The sequence below is a fragment of the Xenopus tropicalis genome, chromosome 9 (assembly GCF_000004195.4).
Source record: "Xenopus tropicalis strain Nigerian chromosome 9, UCB_Xtro_10.0, whole genome shotgun sequence".
Lineage (NCBI taxonomy): Eukaryota > Metazoa > Chordata > Amphibia > Anura > Pipidae > Xenopus > Xenopus tropicalis.
This window is the reverse complement of record NC_030685.2, coordinates 5330746-5355038: the sequence shown is the minus strand read 5'-3', so window position 1 is coordinate 5355038 and position 24293 is coordinate 5330746. Positions and strand designations below refer to the sequence as shown.

Below are 24293 nucleotides of genomic sequence, written 5' to 3'. Positions count from 1 at the left end.
AGAGCCGGGGCTACATATACAGGCACCCCATGCCCTCCAGTACCAATGGGCTGCCTTCCTGCCACCCAACCCACTGCGCTCCTCACCCCTCTGCTTCTCACACACAGGATTCCCTTTAGAGGGAGCCGAGCCTCATTAACCCCTTCCTCTCATGCTTGGAATTGCACCCCCGCTAGTTGCACCCTAGGCACATGTCTTTCCTGGTTCAGGCCCAGCTCACACTTTATGACATTCACATAGAGCTGCACCCAGATGGTTTATTGCACCAGTGAAACAATCAGTGTAAAAATGAAACTGGATAAAATAGACAGACTGTGCAAAATAAATAATATTTGTCATATAGTTAGTTAGGCAAAAATGTAATCTATAAAGGCTGGAGTGGGCAGGTGTCTAACATAATAGCCAGACATTGGCAATTTCCTATTACAGTGCGGCTACCTGGATTGTATCCTGTGTAACAGAAGCCCCGCCCCCTCCTAATGGCTCCTCCTGCAAATGTGGCCCGGTGGGTCCTGGCCCTGGTGGGCCCCAGTGGCCCAGACCTGACCCTGTTGGGGCTTACTTTGCCGCTGATGCCCTCCCCTGATGCATTTACAAACGCGCATTCAGGGGAGGACATCCGGGGGGGGGGGGGGAGGCTGTGCGCGGCAGGGGCCCCTGCGGGAGGGGGGTAGGGGTGCGCGGCGGGGGCCCCTGCGGGAGGGGGGTAGGGGTGCGCACCCCCCAGGCTAACCCTGTGTGAGCAGCAGGTTTTGCTGAGAGCCCCGGGGTGCATAGGGTTCTAGGTCCCCTTACAACGATCAATAAAATCCATAGGTAATATTGTGTTACCCCCACAGGGGAATATTGGAAAATAGAAAAAAAAACAAAACATTACCCTTAGGGTACTTTTTACAACTTTTCAATTGGTCTGTATTATTTAATAATTTTAGATGTATTAAATTGGATTTGTTTTTCTGCTCTCAGGCTTGGAACGTAATACATGTATCTGGCTGCAAGGGGTTAATTACCATAGCAACCATGAGCAGTCTTCAATTAAAAAAGGAAGGTGAACAGTAGAAAGCTTAAGTTTAACTATACAAAATAAGATTGATAAGAAAAGAGTTGTTTGGTTGTGAGCTCAGAGTCCCTACGGAACAAGGCACATGGTACTGGGGAAAAGATCCAGTTACATCGGTACCGGAACAGCCCGTACCACATGGCCTCATCGCATCACTTTGTTTGTGGGCGGCACCCACACACCGCCCCTTGGGCACTTAGACACGCCCATCTGGAGCCGCCGCACAGTGACCACTCCCCATTCACGCCCACCCTGTGCTTCCGTTGGCTAAAAAGCGATTACATCTGCTCGGCTCCGCCCCCGCCCCGCCTGACTCCCCTACTGTCCTGTCAGTGTCCCCGCCCCAAGCTGGCAGTGCGCGTACCCGGCCGGATGAGGAATTCCTCGCTCCCGCGGGCAGCCGGGAAGATGGCAGCGCCCTCAGTGCCTCTGTAGGTAAGTACTGCCTGTCTGGTACTGAGGGAAGGGCATGGGGGGGGGGCTGTGCCATGAACTGATCCCTGACTATCTTGTCTATATATAGTCAGCCATTCCTCCCTCTCCCTGATCTGTGGGATCCCCTGAACCCCTTGTTCATAAACTCCCCTTATGCCCCCTCCTGCCCCCTATAGGCACCCCATGTGTATAGCTTATATACTGGCCTGTATATACACTGAGTGACTTGTCCTTGTAGGGTCAGCCATTCCTCCCTCTCCCTGATCTGTGGGATCCCCTGAACCCCTTGTTCATAGACTCCCCTTATGCCCCCTCCTGCCCCCTATAGGCACCCCATGTGTATAGCTTATATACTGGCCTGTATATACACTGAGTGACTTGTCCTTGTAGGGTCAGCCATTCCTCCCTCTCCCTGATCTGTGGGATCCCCTGAACCCCTTGTTCATAGACTCCCCTTATGCCCCCTCCTGCCCCCTATAGGCACCCCATGTGTATAGCTTATATACTGGCCTGTATATACACTGAGTGACTTGTCCTTGTAGGATCAGCCATTCCTCCCTCTCTCTGATCTGTGGGATCCCCTGAACCCCTTGTTCATAGACTCCCCTTATGCCCCCTCCTGCCCCCTATAGGCACCCCATGTGTATAGCTTATATACTGGCCTGTATATACACTGAGTGACTTGTCCTTGTAGGATCAGCCAATCCTCCCTCTCCCTGATCTGTGGGATCCCCTGAACCCCTTGTTCATAGACTCCCCTTATGCCCCCTCCTGCCCCCTATAGGCACCCCATGTGTATAGCTTATATACTGGCCTGTATATACACTGAGTGACTTGTCCTTGTAGGATCAGCCATTCCTCCCTCTCTCTGATCTGTGGGATCCCCTGAACCCCTTGTTCATAGACTCCCCTTATGCCCCCTATAGGCACCCCATGTGTATAGCTTATATACTGGCCTGTATATACACTGAGTGACTTGTCCTTGTAGGGTCAGCCATTCCTCCCTCTCTCTGATCTGTGGGATCCCCTGAACCCCTTGTTCATAGACTCCCCTTATGCCCCCTCCTGCCCCCTATAGGCACCCCATGTGTATAGCTTATATACTGGCCTGTATATACACTGAGTGACTTGTCCTTGTAGGGTCAGCCATTCCTCCCTCTCCCTGATCTGTGGGATCCCCTGAACCCCTTGTTCATAGACTCCCCTTATGCCCCCTCCTGCCCCCTATAGGCACCCCATGTGTATAGCTTATATACTGGCCTGTATATACACTGAGTGACTTGTCCTTGTAGGGTCAGCCATTCCTCCCTCTCCCTGATCTGTGGGATCCCCTGAACCCCTTGTTCATAGACTCCCCTTATGCCCCCTCCTGCCCCCTATAGGCACCCCATGTGTATAGCTTATATACTGGCCTGTATATACACTGAGTGACTTGTCCTTGTAGGATCAGCCATTCCTCCCTCTCTCTGATCTGTGGGATCCCCTGAACCCCTTGTTCATAGACTCCCCTTATGCCCCCTCCTGCCCCCTATAGGCACCCCATGTGTATAGCTTATATACTGGCCTGTATATACACTGAGTGACTTGTCCTTGTAGGATCAGCCAATCCTCCCTCTCCCTGATCTGTGGGATCCCCTGAACCCCTTGTTCATAGACTCCCCTTATGCCCCCTCCTGCCCCCTATAGGCACCCCATGTGTATAGCTTATATACTGGCCTGTATATACACTGAGTGACTTGTCCTTGTAGGATCAGCCATTCCTCCCTCTCTCTGATCTGTGGGATCCCCTGAACCCCTTGTTCATAGACTCCCCTTATGCCCCCTATAGGCACCCCATGTGTATAGCTTATATACTGGCCTGTATATACACTGAGTGACTTGTCCTTGTAGGATCAGCCATTCCTCCCTCTCTCTGATCTGTGGGATCCCCTGAACCCCTTGTTCATAGACTCCCCTTATGCCCCCTCCTGCCCCCTATAGGCACCCCATGTGTATAGCTTATATACTGGCCTGTATATACACTGAGTGACTTGTCCTTGTAGGATCAGCCATTCCTCCCTCTCTCTGATCTGTGGGATCCCCTGAACCCCTTGTTCATAGACTCCCCTTATGCCCCCTCCTGCCCCCTATAGGCACCCCATGTGTATAGCTTATATACTGGCCTGTATATACACTGAGTGACTTGTCCTTGTAGGGTCAGCCATTCCTCCCTCTCCCTGATCTGTGGGATCCCCTGAACCCCTTGTTCATAGACTCCCCTTATGCCCCCTCCTGCCCCCTATAGGCACCCCATGTGTATAGCTTATATACTGGCCTGTATATACACTGAGTGACTTGTCCTTGTAGGGTCAGCCATTCCTCCCTCTCCCTGATCTGTGGGATCCCCTGAACCCCTTGTTCATAGACTCCCCTTATGCCCCCTCCTGCCCCCTATAGGCACCCCATGTGTATAGCTTATATACTGGCCTGTATATACACTGAGTGACTTGTCCTTGTAGGATCAGCCATTCCTCCCTCTCTCTGATCTGTGGGATCCCCTGAACCCCTTGTTCATAGACTCCCCTTATGCCCCCTCCTGCCCCCTATAGGCACCCCATGTGTATAGCTTATATACTGGCCTGTATATACACTGAGTGACTTGTCCTTGTAGGATCAGCCAATCCTCCCTCTCCCTGATCTGTGGGATCCCCTGAACCCCTTGTTCATAGACTCCCCTTATGCCCCTCCTGCCCCCTATAGGCACCCCATGTGTATAGCTTATATACTGGCCTGTATATACACTGAGTGACTTGTCCTTGTAGGATCAGCCATTCCTCCCTCTCTCTGATCTGTGGGATCCCCTGAACCCCTTGTTCATAGACTCCCCTTATGCCCCCTATAGGCACCCCATGTGTATAGCTTATATACTGGCCTGTATATACACTGAGTGACTTGTCCTTGTAGGGTCAGCCATTCCTCCCTCTCTCTGATCTGTGGGATCCCCTGAACCCCTTGTTCATAGACTCCCCTTATGCCCCCTCCTGCCCCCTATAGGCACCCCATGTGTATAGCTTATATACTGGCCTGTATATACACTGAGTGACTTGTCCTTGTAGGGTCAGCCATTCCTCCCTCTCCCTGATCTGTGGGATCCCCTGAACCCCTTGTTCATAGACTCCCCTTATGCCCCCTCCTGCCCCCTATAGGCACCCCATGTGTATAGCTTATATACTGGCCTGTATATACACTGAGTGACTTGTCCTTGTAGGGTCAGCCATTCCTCCCTCTCCCTGATCTGTGGGATCCCCTGAACCCCTTGTTCATAGACTCCCCTTATGCCCCCTCCTGCCCCCTATAGGCACCCCATGTGTATAGCTTATATACTGGCCTGTATATACACTGAGTGACTTGTCCTTGTAGGATCAGCCATTCCTCCCTCTCTCTGATCTGTGGGATCCCCTGAACCCCTTGTTCATAGACTCCCCTTATGCCCCCTCCTGCCCCCTATAGGCACCCCATGTGTATAGCTTATATACTGGCCTGTATATACACTGAGTGACTTGTCCTTGTAGGATCAGCCAATCCTCCCTCTCCCTGATCTGTGGGATCCCCTGAACCCCTTGTTCATAGACTCCCCTTATGCCCCCTCCTGCCCCCTATAGGCACCCCATGTGTATAGCTTATATACTGGCCTGTATATACACTGAGTGACTTGTCCTTGTAGGATCAGCCATTCCTCCCTCTCTCTGATCTGTGGGATCCCCTGAACCCCTTGTTCATAGACTCCCCTTATGCCCCCTATAGGCACCCCATGTGTATAGCTTATATACTGGCCTGTATATACACTGAGTGACTTGTCCTTGTAGGATCAGCCATTCCTCCCTCTCTCTGATCTGTGGGATCCCCTGAACCCCTTGTTCATAGACTCCCCTTATGCCCCCTCCTGCCCCCTATAGGCACCCCATGTGTATAGCTTATATACTGGCCTGTATATACACTGAGTGACTTGTCCTTGTAGGATCAGCCATTCCTCCCTCTCTCTGATCTGTGGGATCCCCTGAACCCCTTGTTCATAGACTCCCCTTATGCCCCCTCCTGCCCCCTATAGGCACCCCATGTGTATAGCTTATATACTGGCCTGTATATACACTGAGTGACTTGTCCTTGTAGGATCAGCCAATCCTCCCTCTCCCTGATCTGTGGGATCCCCTGAACCCCTTGTTCATAGACTCCCCTTATGCCCCCTCCTGCCCCCTATAGGCACCCCATGTGTATAGCTTATATACTGGCCTGTATATACACTGAGTGACTTGTCCTTGTAGGATCAGCCATTCCTCCCTCTCTCTGATCTGTGGGATCCCCTGAACCCCTTGTTCATAGACTCCCCTTATGCCCCCTCCTGCCCCCTATAGGCACCCCATGTGTATAGCTTATATACTGGCCTGTATATACACTGAGTGACTTGTCCTTGTAGGATCAGCCATTCCTCCCTCTCTCTGATCTGTGGGATCCCCTGAACCCCTTGTTCATAGACTCCCCTTATGCCCCCTCCTGCCCCCTATAGGCACCCCATGTGTGTAGCTTATATACTGGCCTGTATATACACTGAGTTACTTGTCCTTGTAGGGTCAGCCATTCCTCCCTCTCTCTGATCTGTGGGATCCCCCTGAACCCCTTGTTCATAGACTCCCCTTATGCCCCCTCCTGCCCCCTATAGGCACCCCATGTGTATAGCTTATATACTGGCCTGTATATACACTGAGTGACTTGTCCTTGTAGGATCAGCCATTCCTCCCTCTCCCTGATCTGTGGGATCCCCCTACTGTGTAGTTTGCAGCTATTATTACTGTTATATTAATATTATTTTAGAATAACTGTGCTACTGGGGCTTATACAGCGGATCTGGGAGTTGCAGTTGAACTGGGGCTGGTTGCTGTGCTGGAGCAGTGTGGGTTTCCCAGCCCTGCGCCTACAGGAAAGGATACTCTATTATAGTATATTATTATTATTATAGCAGCAGGGAGTGTCCCATTGTGTTATACGGGGGGGTGGGGGGAAGGAAGTCCTGTTTCCTGCAAGTTCTGCACATTGAACAAGAAGAAATTGTGTTGTGTGTTGTGAAGCTGAGAGGTGCAGTTCTGTTTGGTTGATCCAGGCTGGCACTTCTGTATATGTGATCACTGCTGGTGCCTTTTCTCTCATTCTGTTCTGGGTTTGTAACTGGGGAAGAGGATCTATGAGGTGTAAGTGAATGTCATTAGCACTGGTCCCACTGACCCATCACTGGGGGGGGGGGGGGTAAGAATGAAGTGGGTCTTTATCAGCCGGTACAGTTCTGCTTTGGGCTGGAATCCAGTCGAGGAAGCGTCACAGAGGGGCCTCTCTGTCCCCATTGGTGTAAGATATGTAAGTGTATATTCAGCCATACTTTCCTATGTGCCGTAATCTCGTTGCACCTTCTGGTCACTCAGCTGCTCCTTACAGAGGAGGATGGAGTAACACAATGTGCACATACATGTACATGACACATACATGCTATTCACCCCACTTTATTGTATTCCTCTCCTCCTACAATGTTCCAGTTTGGTTCCTAATAAACATCACTCAGACCCCTTATTTCTATTCCCAGGGTGGATCCCGGAGTCCTGATGACATCCCAGAATTCCCAGGTTCAGGAGTACAGCTCTGGTAAGTACTCGTTCTCTCACTCGGGCAGCAAATGTCCAGTCAAGTTCCGGATAAAGACTGACAGTTTGTGTGTATAGGCACCGGTGTCAGCTGTATTCATAAAGACTATTGGGTCATAGCCCCACCTGTAAGCCTGGCGTCATGGGGCTGTTAGAGTCTGGCACAGGTAAGTTACAGGGGCCTAGTGGGAGGGCTTGGATAGGGGCTGCCAGAGGTAAGTGCCACAGGTAAGTTACAGGGGCCTAGTGGGAGGGCTTGGATAGGGGCTGCCAGAGGTAAGTGCCACAGGTAAGTTACAGGGGCCTAGTGGGAGGGCTTGGATAGGGGCTGCCAGAGGTAAGTGCCACAGGTAAGTTACAGGGGCCTAGTGGGAGGGCTTGGATAGGGGCTGCCAGAGGTAAGTGCCACAGGTAAGTTACAGGGGCCTAGTGGGAGGGCTGGGATAGGGGCTGCCAGAGGTAAGTGCCACAGGTAAGTTACAGGGGCCTAGTGGGAGGGCTTGGATAGGGGCTGCCAGAGGTAAGTGCCACAGGTAAGTTACAGGGGCCTAGTGGGAGGGCTGGGATAGGGGCTGCCAGAGGTAAGTGCCACAGGTAAGTTACAGGGGCCTAGTGGGAGGGCTGGGATAGGGGCTGCCAGAGGTAAGTGTCACAGGTAAGTTACAGGGGCCTAGTGGGAGGGCTTGGATAGGGGCTGACAGAGGTAAGTGCCACAGGTAAGTTACAGGGGCCTAGTGGGAGGGCTTGGATAGGGGCTGACAGAGGTAAGTGCCACAGGTAAGTTACAGGGGCCTAGTGGGAGGGCTGGGATAGGGGCTGCCAGAGGTATGTGCCACAGGTAAGTTACAGGGGCCTAGTGGGAGGGCTTGGATAGGGGCTGCCAGAGGTAAGTGCCACAGGTAAGTTACAGGGGCCTAGTGGGAGGGCTTGGATAGGGGCTGCCAGAGGTAAGTGCCACAGGTAAGTTACAGGGGCCTAGTGGGAGGGCTTGGATAGGGGCTGCCAGAGGTAAGTGCCACAGGTAAGTTACAGGGGCCCAGTGGGAGGTAAAGGTTGATATAACAAGTTGCTCACTATATCATGTTCTGCCATGACAGGGCTGTGCTAAAGAGCTTGCTATCCAGTCACGGGCAGAGGGGCGTTGCCCTTTAGCAGCATGGATTCCGCCTCCTCTCCGGGTGAGACAGGAAGCCTGAGGCAGAGCGCAGAGAATGAGAGCGAGACAGCAGCGCATCTCGAGGATGATCCTGAAATATTGAAGATAAAGGTAGAGGAGGAGGATCCAGACTATGAATCCCACCCAGATGCGATGGGAGGCTCAGCGGCTGCAGCGACTGATGAGCAAATAAAAGTGGAGAAAGAAGATTCCGAGCCCCAGAGTCACGTGACAGACACAGAGAGTAACTCCGAGCCAGAGATATTAAAGATAAAGATTGAGGAAGCGGATTTGAAGGATGATTGGGGTCTGAATGCAGTAAATGGGGAGCAGTTCAAAGTCCGGACTGAGGGGGGCAGTAGCGTAAGGCACAAGGGTAACTCTCCCTGCAGGAAGCCCTCTTGGTTGGCCTGTATGAAATGTGGCAAAAGTTTCACTGCCCTAATTGATTTCCACACTCACCCCTGCGCTGGGCGTAGGTGGAACAGTACAGCCACACACAGAGGGGCACAGTTACTGGTCGGTGATCCCTGTCAGACGCCGCAGCTTTTCCACACAGGGGAGGAGCCATTCACAGAGGCACAAAATGGGATAATCCACCCTGGGGAGAAACCATTCACCTGCAGGGAGTGTGGCAAGAGCTTTTCCCACAGGAGCAGCCTCTACAAACACCAAAAGGTACATACGGGGGAGCGATTCTCCTGTACGGAATGTTTGAAAAGCTTCACCATAAAGAGCGACCTCCTGCGGCACCACAAAGTCCACACCGGGGAGAAAGCGTTTATCTGCACCGAATGCGGGAAAGGGTTTTTCCAAAAGAACCAACTGCTCCGACACCACAAGTCTCACACGGGGGAGCGACCGTTCATGTGCACAAAGTGCGGCAAATGCTTTACGTTCAAGAGCACGCTGCAGTGCCACCTCAAGGTGCACACCGGGGAGAAACCGTTCACCTGCACCGAATGCGACAAGAGGTTTGCGCAAAAGCACGACCTCTACACCCACCGAACCGTTCACACAGAGGAGAAACCCTTCACCTGCGGCGAGTGTGGGAAAGGATTCAGTCTAAAAAATCAACTCCGTCGGCACCAGAAGGTTCACACCGGGGTGAAACCATATACCTGCACCGAATGCGGCAAAAGCTTCTCCCTCAAAAGCAAACTGCGCCGGCACCAGAAGATCCACACGGGGGAGAAACCATTCATGTGCATGGAGTGCGGCAGGAGGTTCTCCCACAAGCACGACTACTACATCCACCAGAAAGTGCACACTGGGGAGAGACCGTTTACCTGCACCGAGTGCGGCAAAAGATTCGGCCTAAAAAGCACCCTGCACCGGCACGAGAAGGTTCACACCGGGGACAAACCGTATTTATGTACAGAATGCGGCAAACATTTCACTCTAAAGAGCTCCCTCAGCCGGCACCAGAAGCTGCATATAGCGGGGGGCAAACCACTGGCCTCCACTGGGAAACAGTCTGTGTGACGGATAACATGTGACTGTAACGTGCGGTAATGGCTGCCCAGGCACCGAGCCGCTACTGCAGGACACAAGCCTGATATTTGCACTCTCTATGGGGAAGTCTGTCTGATTAAAGACTTCCCAGTTACTGAGCAATCAGTCCTTTATTTCCCCCTTATTGTGCTCTTTGTCTCATTCTTACGGTGTTACGAGTAGTAGATGGGAAGGTGAGTCCTTTAGGCAGGGGCTGCTACAAGATGGAGCGGGCGTAGACAGGCCGAAGCGGGCATAGACCAGATAGGACTAGACAGGACTAGACAGGACAGAGTGGGCGTAGACCAGGCGGGACTAGACAGGACAGGACGGAGCAGGCGTAGACCAGGTGAGACTAGACAGGACAGGGTGGAGCAGGCGGGACTAGACAGGACAGGACGGAGCGGGCGTAGACCAGACGGGACTAGACAGGACAGGACAGAGCGGGCGTAGACCAGGCAGGACAGGACGGAGCGGGCGTACACCAGGCTGGACTAGACAGGACAGGGCGGAGCAGGCGTAGACCAGGCGGGACTAGACAGGACAGGGCGGAGCAGGCGTAGACCAGGCGGGACTAGACAGGACAGGGCGGAGCAGGCGTAGACCAGGCGGGACTGGACAGGATGGAGCGGGCGTAGACCAGACGGGACTAGACAGGACAGGACAGAGCGGGCGTAGACCAGGCAGGACAGGACGGAGCGGGCGTACACCAGGCTGGACTAGACAGGACAGGACGGAGCAGGCGTAGACCAGGCGGGACTAGACATGACGGAGCAGGCGTACACCAGGCTGGACTAGACAGGACAGGATGGAGCAGGCGTAGACCAGGTGGGACTAGACAGGACAGGACGGAGCAGGCGTAGACCAGGCGGGACTAAACAGGAAAGGATGGGACAGAGCGGGAAAGGCAAAGATCAGGAGTGAGGAGCGAGTACAGGAACAAGACAAAGGAGCCAGAACAGGAAACACAAGCTAGGGACAGTGCTTAATGTTAACCAATGTTCAGGCAACGAGTGTGAGGAGGGCTGGGCTTAAATAGGGCAGAGTCAGCCCTGATTGGCTGTCCCCCAAGCAGGAGGTCATGGGATCAAACCCCAGCAGCCCCTTACATACGGGTAAGGAGAAGTTTATCATATGGGAAGTTTAGCTGTGAGGAAGGATCTAGGCTGGTGGCATTAGGTATAAACCTATAGTGGTATCCAGGGTTATGGGTCTGTACTACATACACAGGCAGAATGCGCAGTTATTTCCTATAGGAGAATTTGGCCCAATTGAATACAAAGCATTTGGCAGATTTCATCTCCTTGGCTGAAATACAGACCCTAAGCAGGAGCTCTGCCTTGGTTCCCTATGGGGAATATTCAAGGGGAAGTAGAACCCAGCTGGGGATATAGGGATGTGTATAGGGAAAATATATGGCTAGCAGCAAGGGGTTCCATGGGCAGCCCGGGCATATATTGTTTATAAGAACATACAGGTCTAAAGGGAAAATATACCCTTCTTTCTGCCAGAAACTCCCACAGACTGAAAGGAAACCATCACAGCCTGCCTGTCATGGGGGGAGAGGGGGGTATTTTTAGAATATCATGCAGTACAAGTGGCACTAAGTACAAGTGTAGCATGGCATTAGAGAATACACTGGCGTGTTTGTGTAAGAATATCATACGATCCCAATATGGCAGCCAGATAGCGCATGTTGGTGTATTCAGGTAGGTGAGCAGATGGGTGCCCAATGGAGGTGGCTCTCCCTGTGGTGGAAGGATCAAAGCTCTGGAGGTGTCACAGGGGGAATGGGATTTATTACAAGGGCAAATGTGTGCTCCAGGCGGGGAACCAGGGCCGGAACTAGGGGTAGGCAGAAGAGGCAGCTGCCTAGGGAACAACGATTGGGGGGCGCCAGGCTGGAGCCTCTCCTGCCTACCCCTAGTCTGTGCTCCATTTTCATTGCCCCCGCCGTTTGTCATTACGCAGTGGGGGCAATGAACTATTGTTTTGTACCCACACCCCACGTGGACTGCACGCCGAAACACATGGGGGGGCAGGGGGTGCGATGCAATAGCACAGGTGCGGGGGTGACATGGCCGACCGGGTTGTCAAGTGCTATCTGGTTGCTAGGGCTTTTACCCTAGTAAGGTGACACGAGCTGAGAGCAGGGTATACAGATGGAGCAGAGAGGTGACACAGGGTTGGGAGCAGAAAATACAGATGGAGCAGAGAGGTGACACAGGGTTGGGAGCAGGGTATACAGATGGAGCAGAGAGGTGACACGGGGTTGGGAGCAGGGTATACAGATGGAGCAGAGAGGTGACACGGGGTTGGGAGCAGAAAATACAGATGGAGCAGAGAGGTGACACGGGGTTGGGAGCAGAAAATACAGATGGAGCAGAGAGGTGACACGGGGTTGGGAGCAGGGTATACAGATGGAGCAGAGAGGTGACACGGGGTTGGGAGCAGAAAATACAGATGGAGCAGAGAGGTGACACGAGGTTGGGAGCAGAAAATACAGATGGAGCAGAGAGGTGACACGGGGTTGGGAGCAGAAAATACAGATGGAGCAGAGAGGTGACACGGGGTTGGGAGCAGAAAATACAGATGGAGCAGAGAGGTGACATGGAATAAAAGCAGAGGATACAGATGGATCTCCACCTGAGCCTCTGTACCAACTGGGCCAGTAACAAACCAGAAAGTACCGGTAATGCACAACCCTACCCACTACTGTAACTGTATATGGGCTGAATTGTCCCTGTTCTTACACCTCCCTCAGTCTGTTATGGGCGTCACCCTCCTGAACTGAGCCACACCCTCTCAGAGGACTCCGCCCTAGCCTACATTCTTCACCCATTTAAATATAGGAGTTGAGTGAATTTGGTGTGCCCCACTGTATGCTGGGAATATGGCGGCTCCCTGCTATCTCCCATAGGTAGGGACCCCTAAGCAGCGGCTCCCCATACTAACTCCGCCTGTGCCCTAGCCACGTATCCCTCTCCCACATATCCTTCTCCCTGAGCAGCCGTTACCCACAAGGAGCCACTGAGTGACCCACGTAAGCATCCGGCCTGGCAGAACTGATATGGGTCTGTGTGGGGCTACAGGCACAAAGGCAGGGCTGTCACACAGGCAGTAGTAGTAGGGAGGATTCCCATTGGAGGAGATTTTGCATCTTTAACTGTTTAGAGATAGAGGGAAGATAGAGGGAAAATGGCTGTAGGGTACCCATCCGCTTCAGTTCCATGCGTCCCCGCGTGCGCTCTGATGGGCACGAGCTGTACAGGGGTGTATATGAGAAAGGCAGAGGGAATATAAACAGGGGCTGCCAACCTGACCCGGGCACCAATATACATAAATAGAGCACTGATGCCCAACCATAGTCCCTTATATTGGCATCCCTTGGTGCAGCCTAGAGTGCTGTCATTATAGAGGCGGGGCTACCAACAGACTGCTATAGTCAATGGGTACAAATACTGATCTGTCAGTAATATCATTCTAGGGGGGACATGATAACTATGTATAAATATATAAGGGGATCATATAATAACCTTTCTAATGCTTTATTTACCAGTAGGGCCTTCCAACGGACACGAGGGATCCATTCACATTAGGAAGGAGGTTCCAGGTACCAGGAAGGGCCAGGCCCATACCGTAGGGCCCCCCCAAACTGCACTTGGGGTTACAGCTGTGACACACACAATACACACAAGGAATGACACTGACACGATTGTTTGTATTAGAAAGGAACACGGATTCTGTACATTTATACATTATGTACATAAATATCACCTTGACTTCGCTTAGTGAGGCTCCTGGGCCAAGTCAGCCAGCTGAGAAAGTTATAAAACGTGATATGAAGCACAGAAAGAGTATTCCCATGTCCGACTGTAGGAAATGCTTCTCTAAATCACACAGCTGCCACGCCCACCAGTCACAGAAACCATTCATTACGTTTAGAATGTGGAAAAGCTTTGAAAAAAGTGATTCTCATCTTAACCAATAACATACTGTGTATACTCACTTAGTAACCTTTTCCACATTCTGAATATATGAATGGTTTCTCCCCTGTGTGTACTCCCTTTAGAGATATATTTTCCACCTTCTGAATATATGAATGGTTTCTCCCCTGTGTGTACTCCCTTTAGAGATATATTTTCCTCATTCTGAACATATGAATGGTTTCTCCCCTGTGTGTACTCCCTTTAGAGATATATTTTCCACCTTCTGAATATATGAATGGTTTCTCCCCTGTGTGTACTCCCTTTAGAGATATATTTTCCACCTTCTGAACATATGAATGGTTTCTCCTCTGTGTGTACTCCCTTTAGAGATATATTTTCCACCTTCTGAACATATGAATGGTTTCTCCTCTGTGTGTACTCCCTTTAGAGATATATTTTCCACCTTCTGAACATATGAATGGTTTCTCCCCTGTGTGTACTCCCTTTAGAGATATATTTTCCACCTTCTGAACATATGAATGGTTTCTCCTCTGTGTGTACTCCCTTTAGAGATATATTTTCCTCATTCTGAACATATGAATTGTTTCTCCCCTGTGTGTACTCCCTTTAGAGATATATTTTCCACCTTCTGAATATATGAATGGTTTCTCCCCTGTGTGTACTCCCTTTAGAGATATATTTTCCTCATTCTGAACATATGAATGTTTTCTCCCCTGTGTGTACTCCCTTTAGAGATATATTTTCCTCATTCTGAACATATGAATGGTTTCTCCCCTGTGTGTACTCCCTTTAGAGATATATTTTCCTCATTCTGAACATATGAATGGTTTCTCCCCTGTGTGTACTCCCTTTAGAGATATATTTTCCACATTCTGAACATATGAATGGTTTTTCCCTCACACTGTGACTGCCCCTTTTCTTCAGACGCTGCCATCAGCGAGAGGTTTCTCCTTATGAACCTTCTGGTGGCGCTGAAGGTTGCTTTTTTTAGCAAAGCGCTTAGGACATTCAGTGCATGCAAAGGGTTTCTCCCCTGTGTGAATCTTTAAATGAGTGTTTAGTGTGTCTTTCTTAGAGAACGTCTCGCCGCACTCAGTGCATGTAAAGGGTCTGGCTCCTGTGTGAAGCTCCTGGTGGCAGCGAAGGGTTCCCTTTAGAGCAAAGCATTTCCCACATTCTGTGCACTTAAATGGTTTCTCCCCTGTATGAACTGCCTGGTGATTATAAAGTCGCCTCTTTTCAGAGAAGCCTTTGCCACATTCTGTACATGTGAATGGTTTCTCCCCTGTGTGAACTGCCAGGTGACTGTAGAGCCTCCTCTGCTGAGAGAACCCTTTCCCACACTCTGTGCACGTAAACGGCTTCTCACCGCTGTGAACTTTCTCGTGAAGCTGAAGGTCGAATTTCCTCGAGAAGCTCTTCCCGCAGTCTGTGCAGATGAAAGGTTTTTTCCCCGTATGAACAATCTTGTGAGCAATTAGCGTACTCCTTCGAGAGAACCTTTCTCCACACTCCGCACAAGTGAACGGTCTCTCTCCCGTGTGAACCCTCTGGTGGCAGCGAAGGTTTCTTTTCTGGAAGAATTGTTTCCCACACTCTGAACAGGTGAATGGTTTCTCCCCTGAGTGACGCTTAAAGTGTATTCTGAGAGTGCTTTTGTAGCCAAACCTCTCGCCGCACTCTGTACAGGAGAAGGGTTTCTCCCCTGTGTGCACTCTAAGGTGTATGAAGAGGCTGTACTTGTCGGAGAAACCTTTCCCGCACTCTGGGCACTTGAAGCGCTTCTCCTCAGTTTGGGCATCACTGGGGCTTCCCCCACCCTCAGCACTTTGGAAAGGTTTCCCCCCTCTGTGCACTTTCTGGTGACCTTTTAGAATGCTTTTCAGGGAGAAGCTTTTCCCACATTCTGAACACGTGAATGGTTTCTCCCCGGTGTGTACCCGCTGATGTACCTGTAAGTTATATTTCCTCTTGAAGTTTTTGCCACAGTGGCTGCACGTGAAATCTCTCTCCTTGGCTTTTCTTCTCCTATTTGTAGTAGTGGGACGGTTCTTCTCAGTATGGGAAGCAAGACGTGTGCAACAGACGTGTGCAACAGATGTCAATTCAGTTTGTATGACCCCTGGATCGTTACAGTTCCTTCCTTCCAGCTCAGATTTTACTTCTCTGCCAGAGTTGGGTTCTTCTTCCTCTACCTTTACTCGCAATATTTCTGCTTCCGCCCCAGAATACGGATCCCCTTCTCTCTTAATTCCGGTTGGATGCCGAGAGTCAGACAGTTCATCCTTCTGTTCCTTGTGGAACTGCACGGCAAGATGATCTGTGCATACGGAAGGGTAAGGGGACTCTGTATGTTTCATTGCATTGGGCTCATCTCCACCACCTGCTTCTTCTTCTTCTTTTATCTTTATCTGTAGGATTTCTGGTTCTTCCTCGGAGGAACCAACTCCAGGCCATGGATCCGTTTCACTCTTCATCACTGTCCCCTGGTTACAGTCAGGCAGCTCCTTGCCCAGTTTCATGGCTACTGACCCAGTCTCTGGAGATTCTCCACCACTGAGCTTTTCCCACCTTCACTGCATATGGTGGATCTGAGTTGGGTTCATAGGGACATTTCTGGTTCGGTGCCTGTAAAACAAGCCAGAGAAAAGGAGCCAATTTTACTCCTGGTTGCGTCAAGACAATCTATTTCTTCATTCTCTGATTTCCAATAGCTACAAGCTCTAGGCCGGGCCGGCTACAAGCGCTACAAGGCCATTCGCCGGGGTGATCAGTTATGAATAGTTTTTCACTATTATGGCAGATTGTGCTACTATGTGCACTCTTTCCATCTCTGCTGTCTCTCTTTCACTTTGCACTTCCTAATCTCATTGCACTGTATTCATCACCAGTTCTCCCTGCAGTCCTGCAACTGGAACATTTTATAAAGCTCCCCATAAGCTCCTCCCTTATCTCGGTACTCGGGTATTCATCCTCAGTCTCTCATCTCACCCGGTGTCACGCTGGCTGATCACTTTGCTGGTGACTCGGTTCAGATCACTTGTGATTCTTCAGTTCTGTGTACAGCAAATTCAGCACTTTGTGTATACAAGTTACCAACTTAGATTGTAAGCTCTGAAGGACAGGGACCTCCTTCCACTTGCAGCTCTTAATCTTTAATGTAACTATATAGGAAATACAGGGTAATGGGAGATAGCTCTCAGTACAAGTTGCCCCAGGGATGGGTCCAATTGCCATCTTGGAGTCAGGAAGGAATTTTTTCCCCTCTGGGGCAAATTAGAGGCTTCAGATGGGGTTTTTGCCTTCCTCTGGATCAACTAGCAGTTAGGCAGGTTATATATAGGCATTATGGTTGAACTTGATGGACTTATGTCTTTTTTTCAACCTAACTTACTATGTTACTATGTATTTAGATTGGTTTATTAAGGAGCCCTGTGTGTTCTATTCATGTACTGTTCGAATGCACAGAGCCGAATACACAAGTATATAAACAAAAATATACATACATACCTTCCATCTGGTTCAGATGGTCAAAGAACGCTTCACCTTCATCTGAGATAATTATTGCTCATCTCTTGCCAATCAGTGAGGAGTGTGGGTCCATGTGGGTAATGGGTGGAGCTCCTATGAGTGGGAGCAGGAGGCTACTTGTTCTACACTGGGTATCACGCAGGATTCCTGTCACGGAAGAATAAGATATCTCAGCGTATAACAGTAAGTTCCCAGACCTATAGCTTGCCAAGCCAGAAATACTGTACTCTGGGTACTGGGAATGCCAGGGGGGCTGTAAGGTGCCACAGACAGTCACTATTTATTGGGCTGGGGGGGCTGTTTGTGCCTCTGGGTACTGGGAATGCCAGGGGGGCTGTAAGGTGCTACAGACAGTCACTATTTATTGGGCTGGGGGGGCTGTTTGTGCCTCTGGGTACTGGGAATGCCAGGGGGGCTGTAAGGTGCCACAGACAGTCACTATTTATTGGGCTGGGGGGGGGGGCTGTTTGTGCCTCTGGGTACTGGGAATGCCAGGGGGGCTGTAAGGTGCCACAGACAGTCACTATTTATTGGGCTGGGGGGGCTGTTTGTGCCTCTGGGTACTGGGAATGCCAGGGGGGCTGTAAGGTGCCACAGACAGTCACTATTTATTGGGCTGGGGGGGCTGTTTGTGCCTCTGGGTACTGGGAATGCCAGGGGGGCTGTAAGGTGCCACAGACAGTCACTATTTATTGGGCTGGGGGGGGGCTGTTTGTGCCTCTGGGTACTGGGAATGCCAGGGGGCTGTAAGGTGCCACAGACAGTCACTATTTATTGGGCTGGGGGGGGGCTGTTTGTGCCTCTGGGTACTGGGAATGCCGGGGGGCTGTAAGGTGCCACAGACAGTCACTATTTATTGGGCTGGGGGGGGCTGTTTGTGCCTCTGGGTACTGGGAATGCCAGGGGGGCTGTAAGGTGCCACAGACAGTCACTATTTATTGGGCTGGGGGGGCTGTTTGTGCCTCTGGGTACTGGGAATGCCAGGGGGGCTGTAAGGTGCCACAGACAGTCACTATTTATTGGGCTGGGGGGCTGTTTGTGCCTCTGGGTACTGGGAATGCCAGGGGGGCTGTAAGGTGCTACAGACAGTCACTATTTATTGGGCTGGGGGGGCTGTTTGTGCCTCTGGGTACTGGGAATGCCAGGGGGGCTGTAAGGTGCCACAGACAGTCACTATTTATTGGGCTGGGGGGGGGGGGCTGTTTGTGCCTCTGGGTACTGGGAATGCCAGGGGGGCTGTAAGGTGCCACAGACAGTCACTATTTATTGGGCTGCGGGGGGCTGTTTGTGCCTCTGGGTACTGGGAATGCCAGGGGGGCTGTAAGGTGCCACAGACAGTCACTATTTATTGGGCTGGGGGGGGGGCTGTTTGTGCCTCTGGGTACTGGGAATGCCAGGGGGGCTGTAAGGTGCCACAGACAGTCACTATTTATTGGGCTGGGGGGGGGGCTGTTTGTGCCTCTGGGTACTGGGAATGCCAGGGGGGCTGTAAGGTGCCACAGACAGTCACTATTTATTGGGCTGGGGGGGGGGCTGTTTGTGCCTCTGGGTACTGGGAATGCCAGGGGGGCTGTAAGGTGCCACAGACAGTCACTATTTATTGGGCTGGGGGGGGCTGTTTGTGCCTCTGGGTACTGGGAAAGCCAGGGGGGCTGTAAGGTGCCACAGACAGTCACTATTTATTGGGCTGGGGGGGCTGTTTGTGCCTCTGGGTACTGGGAATGCCAGGGGGGCTGTAAGGTGCCACAGACAGTCACTATTTATTGGGCTGGGGGGGCTGTTTGTGCCTCTGGGTACTGGGAATGCCAGGGGGGCTGTAAGGTGCCACAGACACTCACTATTTATTGGGCTGGGGGGGGGCTGTTTGTGCCTCTGGGTACTGGGAATGCCAGGGGGGCTGTAAGGTGCCACAGACAGTCACTATTTATTGGGCTGGGGGGGGGCTGTTTGTGCCTCTGGGTACTGGGAATGCCAGGGGGGCTGTAAGGTGCCACAGACAGTCACTATTTATTGGGCTGGGGGGCTGTTTGTGCCTCTGGGTACTGGGAATGCCAGGGGGGCTGTAAGGTGCCACAGACAGTCACTATTTATTGGGCTGGGGGGGGGCTGTTTGTGCCTCTGGGTACTGGGAATGCCAGGGGGGGCTGTAAGGTGCCACAGACAGTCACTATTTATTGGGCTGGGGGGCTGTTTGTGCCTCTGGGTACTGGGAATGCCAGGGGGGCTGTAAGGTGCCACAGACAGTCACTATTTATTGGGCTGGGGGGCTGTTTGTGCCTCTGGGTACTGGGAATGCCAGGGGGGCTGTAAGGTGCCACAGACAGTCACTATTTATTGGGCTGGGGGGGGGCTGTTTGTGCCTCTGGGTACTGGGAATGCCAGGGGGGCTGTAAGGTGCCACAGACAGTCACTATTTATTGGGCTGGGGGGCTGTTTGTGCCTCTGGGTACTGGGAATGCCCGGGCCTATACTGAATGCCAGTGCAGACCTGGTGTATACACACTCACACACAGTGTATCTATACTAAGTGCTAGGGATGTGCAGGCTCACACAGTACTGGGGTCAGGGCACAGTATGCTGCACACCCGTGGGTCACTGAATAGTACTATATTAAGGGTAAATATACCGTGCGCACTCTGATGGGACAAACTGATTGGGAGTTGCAGTTTAACATCACTGTGGGACACACTGGCCAATGGGACTGGATAGTACAGGATATTTAGGGGCATATTTATTCGTGTGTAAGCCAACGTCACAGGTAATGTTGCCCATAGCAACCAATCAGCAATTAGAATTGAACATTAACCAACAAGTAAAGCGAATCTCTGATTGGTTGCTATAGGCAACACCCCCAGTGACGTTGCTTACACACAATAATACACATTCCCATAAGAGGGTGGGACCCAGCAAGGCCAGTGAGAGAGCGCAATAACAAACACCCACTGGAATGAACTTGCAGCCCCCACACTGTGCCTCCCACAGGGGCCCCTCATGCACCTCCCTCCCCAAACTCTGCAACCGAACCTGCGGCAGGAACTATAAGCTGCAGTGCCTACCCAGCAGCCTTAGCGGCCTCTCCCCCAGCTGCCAGTTACTCCGCACAGAAGCCTCTCACCTGCCTAACTACAAGCCGCTTCCATCTTCCCGACTTCGCCAGTTACTCACTTCCGCTTCCGGGTTGGCAGCGGTGGGTGAGGGAATAAACAATGGGCGGGGCTCCGCGATGTGAAAACTTCAGCGGGAAACGGCTCCTTCATTCGACCAATAAGAGAGAGCGTGTGATGACATGCGGGGCGGGGCTTCTCGGACTCATTGAAAGTAAATTACAGCCTGACAGTGTGCGCGCCTCGGGAGCACGCCTGGTACTAATGAGCGGTTTCTGTAATGTGTGTAACCCCCTCCTGTCCTGATCGGTACCGCTTTCTGCTCCGCTACCGGCCTTCTCTAGCCCCCCCCCGGCTCCACCCGTCTCCCTGTACCCAGTGTCCCCCCCCTCCCAGCTCCATCCATCTCCTCCTACCCAGTGTCCCCCCCCTCCCAGCTCCATCCATCTCCTCCTACCCAGTGTCCCCCCCTCCCAGCTCCATCCATCTCCTCCTACCCAGTGTCCCCCCCTCCCAGCTCCATCCATCTCCTCCTACCCAGTGTCCCCCCCTCCCAGCTCCATCCATCTCCTCCTACCCAGTGTCCCCCCCCTCCCAGCTCCATCCATCTCCTCCTACCCAGTGTCCCCCCCCTCCCAGCTCCATCCATCTCCTCCTACCCAGTGTCCCCCCCCTCCCAGCTCCATCCATCTCCTCCTACCCAGTGTCCCCCCCCTCCCAGCTCCATCCATCTCCTCCTACCCAGTGTCCCCCCCCTCCCAGCTCCATCCATCTCCTCCTACCCAGTGTCCCCCCCCTCCCAGCTCCATCCATCTCCTCCTACCCAGTGTCCCCCCCCTCCCAGCTCCATCCATCTCCTCCTACCCAGTGTCCCCCCCCTCCCAGCTCCATCCATCTCCTCCTACCCAGTGCCCCCCCCCCAGCTCCATCCATCTCCTCCTACCCAGTGTCCCCCCCCCAGCTCCATCCATCTCCTCCTACCCAGTGTCCCCCCCCCAGCTCCATCCATCTCCTCCTACCCAGTGTCCCCCCCCAGCTCCATCCATCTCCTCCTACCCAGTGTCCCCCCCCTCCCAGCTCCATCCATCTCCTCCTACCCAGTGTCCCCCCCCCAGCTCCATCCATCTCCTCCTACCCAGTGTCCCCCTCCCAGCTCCATCCATCTCCTCCTACCCAGTGTCCCCCCCTCCCAGCTCCATCCATCTCCTCCTACCCAGTGCCCCCCCCCAGCTCCATCCATCTCCTCCTACCCAGTGTCCCCCCCAGCTCCATCCATCTCCTCCTACCCAGTGTCCCCCCCCCCAGCTCCATCCATCTCCTCCTACCCAGTGTCCCCCCCCAGCTCCATCCATCTCCTCCTACCCAGTGTCCCCCCCCCCCCAGCTCCATCCATCTCCTCCTACCCAGTGTCCCCCCCCCCCAGCTCCATCCATCTCCTCCTACCCAGTGTCCCCCCCCCCCCCAGCTCCATCCATCTCCTCCTACCCAGTGTCCCCCCCCAGCTCCATCCATCTCCTCCTACCCAGTGTCCCCCCCCCCCAGCTCCATCCATCTCCTCCTACCTAGTGTCCCCCCCCTCCCAGCTCCATCCATCTCCTCCTACCCAGTGTCCCCCTCCCAGCTCCATCCAGCTCCTCCTACCCAGTGTCCCCCCCCTCCCAGCTCCATCCATCTCCTCCTACCCAGTGTCCCCCCCCTCCCAGCTCCATCCATCTCCTCCTACCCAGTGCCCCCCCCCCAGCTCCATCCATCTCCTCCTACCCAGTGTCCCCCCCCAGCTCCATCCATCTCCTCCTACCCAGTGTCCCCCCCCCAGCTCCATCCATCTCCTCCTACCCAGTGTCCCCCTCCCAGCTCCATCCATCTCCTCCTACCCAGTGTCCCCCCCCTCCCAGCTCCATCCATCTCCTCCTACCCAGTGCCCCCCCCCCAGCTCCATCCATCTCCTCCTACCCAGTGTCCCCCCCCAGCTCCATCCATCTCCTCCTACCCAGTGTCCCCCCCCCCCAGCTCCATCCATCTCCTCCTACCCAGTGTCCCCCCCCCCCAGCTCCATCCATCTCCTCCTACCCAGTGTCCCCCCCAGCTCCATCCATCTCCTCCTACCCAGTGTCCCCCCCCCCAGCTCCATCCATCTCCTCCTACCCAGTGTCCCCCCCCCCCCCCCAGCTCCATCCATCTCCTCCTACCCAGTGTCCCCCCCCCCCAGCTCCATCCATCTCCTCCTACCCAGTGTCCCCCCCCCCCAGCTCCATCCATCTCCTCCTACCCAGTGTCCCCCCCCTCCCAGCTCCATCCATCTCCTCCTACCCAGTGTCCCCCCCCAGCTCCATCCATCTCCTCCTACCCAGTGTCCCCCCCCTCCCAGCTCCATCTATCTCCAATGATTTTGTGCCCCAGTAACTTACCCAGGGTGCAGCTGCCATACTGGGCAGGAGGGGGATCTGACCGGCTGAAGGGATAAATAAAGCTCCAGTGTATGGGATCTGTACACCAGCCTGACATGATGGCTGCAGGGGAGTGAGGCAATGAGAAGGGGTGCCATACAGATGGGAGCAGGGAGGGCTGTTCCTGTTGGATTGTGCTCAGTGTAACAAGGGGAATCCAGCAGGAACAGCGCTCTTAGCCTCTGGTTCCACATGGGGAATCTTAGGGGGCAATAGAGGAGTGCAGTCCGACCCCCACCCAATATGAACCTGCCTAGATTTCAACCCATCCTGCAGGTCCCACAGGGATTCTGGTCAATTTGAGCTATTGTACCTTTATTCCCCTGGCTGAACCCATAGTGAAACCCATTCACGTCCCTCGCTCTTACCTGCAGCTGTCTGTACCTGGAGTGCAGGAGTACCTTGTACTCTTGCAACAGCCCCATCTTGCGATTAGAGATTCTGGTGAAGTTACCCATAGCAACCAATCCAACCTTTGCTTTCGTTTTCTAACTTGTAGTAGACAGTTCAAAGCTAAATGCCGATTGGCTGCTACTGTTGACCAAACTGGATAAAGATGCACTCGTTTGGCAAGCACACCAACCGCACAGATTGTACAGTGTATGCCCAGCTTTAGCCCCCCATCCCCCTCTCTATACAGGCAACGTTGTCTTACAGTCAGATTCTAATAAAGATTTAAAGCTGAAAAGTAGAGAGGGGACTGGGAAGAAAGACTGTAATGAATGTGACCTAAATTTGCACTTGCGTTTTTGTTTTTATGATACTTACCCTTTAAAAGGAATATATTGTGTATATATACAAGGAATGTGGCTTTAATTATTGCTTTGTGCCCCTTTAGTGTAAGCCTCCCCTAACTTTCCACCAGGGTCGGACTGGGCGGTGCAGGGCCCACCGGGGCTTCTGCGTCAGGGGCCCCCCTAACCCCCCAATGGCCCCCCGCTGCCTTCACCCCCCCGCAGAGGCCCCAACACCCTCCGACCCCCTCCCCCGAGCATTCCTAAAAGAAACTTACCTGCAACGCGTCGGGGGAGGGAGACGGCAGATCAGGAGCGCCCTGGGGGGGGGGATCAGATCTGGCTTGGTGGGGCCCACCAGGTTTTTTCCCGGTACCCCGTTGGCCCAGTCCGATGCTGCTTCCAACTCCAGCCCTCCCACCTATTGGGGGAGGAGCCACCAGCACCACACATTCTGTCTTCTTTTGCTGTGTGTGAAGACAGAGCTGTGATTGGCTATAATCATCCTGCTTTGCTTCTGGGGAGTGATTTTAGGACACACCCACCACTCATTTGTAGCCGACACTGGCCAGAGAGTGTCTATGGGAGCTCAAATAGACGGGCCATTTTTAAACTTAATGACCCTTTTTAAGCCCAGGGACCATATATTAGTCATCAAATATTCTATATATTTCTTTTACATGACAGTGGTGCATAAAAGAATAAGCAATGCCAGT

At 52.8% G+C, this 24293-nt stretch overlaps 2 protein-coding genes across 3 annotated transcripts; one reads left to right on the top strand and one right to left on the bottom strand.

The window, feature by feature from the left end:
• Nucleotides 1–706: 706 nt before the first annotated feature.
• On the top strand, nt 707–9937 carry LOC101732741 (gastrula zinc finger protein XlCGF26.1-like). Its single transcript, XM_031893044.1, has 3 exons — nt 707–1495; nt 7104–7162; nt 8259–9937. Exon 3 carries the CDS (start codon nt 8318–8320, stop codon nt 9800–9802), a length of 1485 nt encoding a protein of 494 aa, XP_031748904.1. The 5' UTR covers nt 707–1495; nt 7104–7162; nt 8259–8317; the 3' UTR covers nt 9803–9937.
• A 3575-nt stretch (nt 9938–13512) lies between these two features.
• Nucleotides 13513–20736, bottom strand: znf208 (zinc finger protein 208). 2 transcript variants are annotated; one of them, NM_001097373.1, is given in 4 exon segments: nt 13530–14081; nt 14204–16389; nt 17272–17439; nt 20408–20429. In NM_001097373.1, a coding segment is annotated over 1 exon segment (1602 nt). In that variant the 5' UTR covers nt 16284–16389; nt 17272–17439; nt 20408–20429; the 3' UTR covers nt 13530–14081; nt 14204–14681.
• Nucleotides 20737–24293: the final 3557 nt, after the last annotated feature.

Excerpts from the sequence above, each read along its gene's own strand:
- LOC101732741 (XM_031893044.1), top strand. The coding sequence starts at position 8,318 with ATGGATTCCGCCTCCTCTCCGGGTGAGACAGGAAGCCTGAGGCAGAGC.
- znf208 (XM_018089968.2), bottom strand. The coding sequence starts at position 16,283 with ATGAAACTGGGCAAGGAGCTGCCTGACTGTAACCAGGGGACAGTGATG.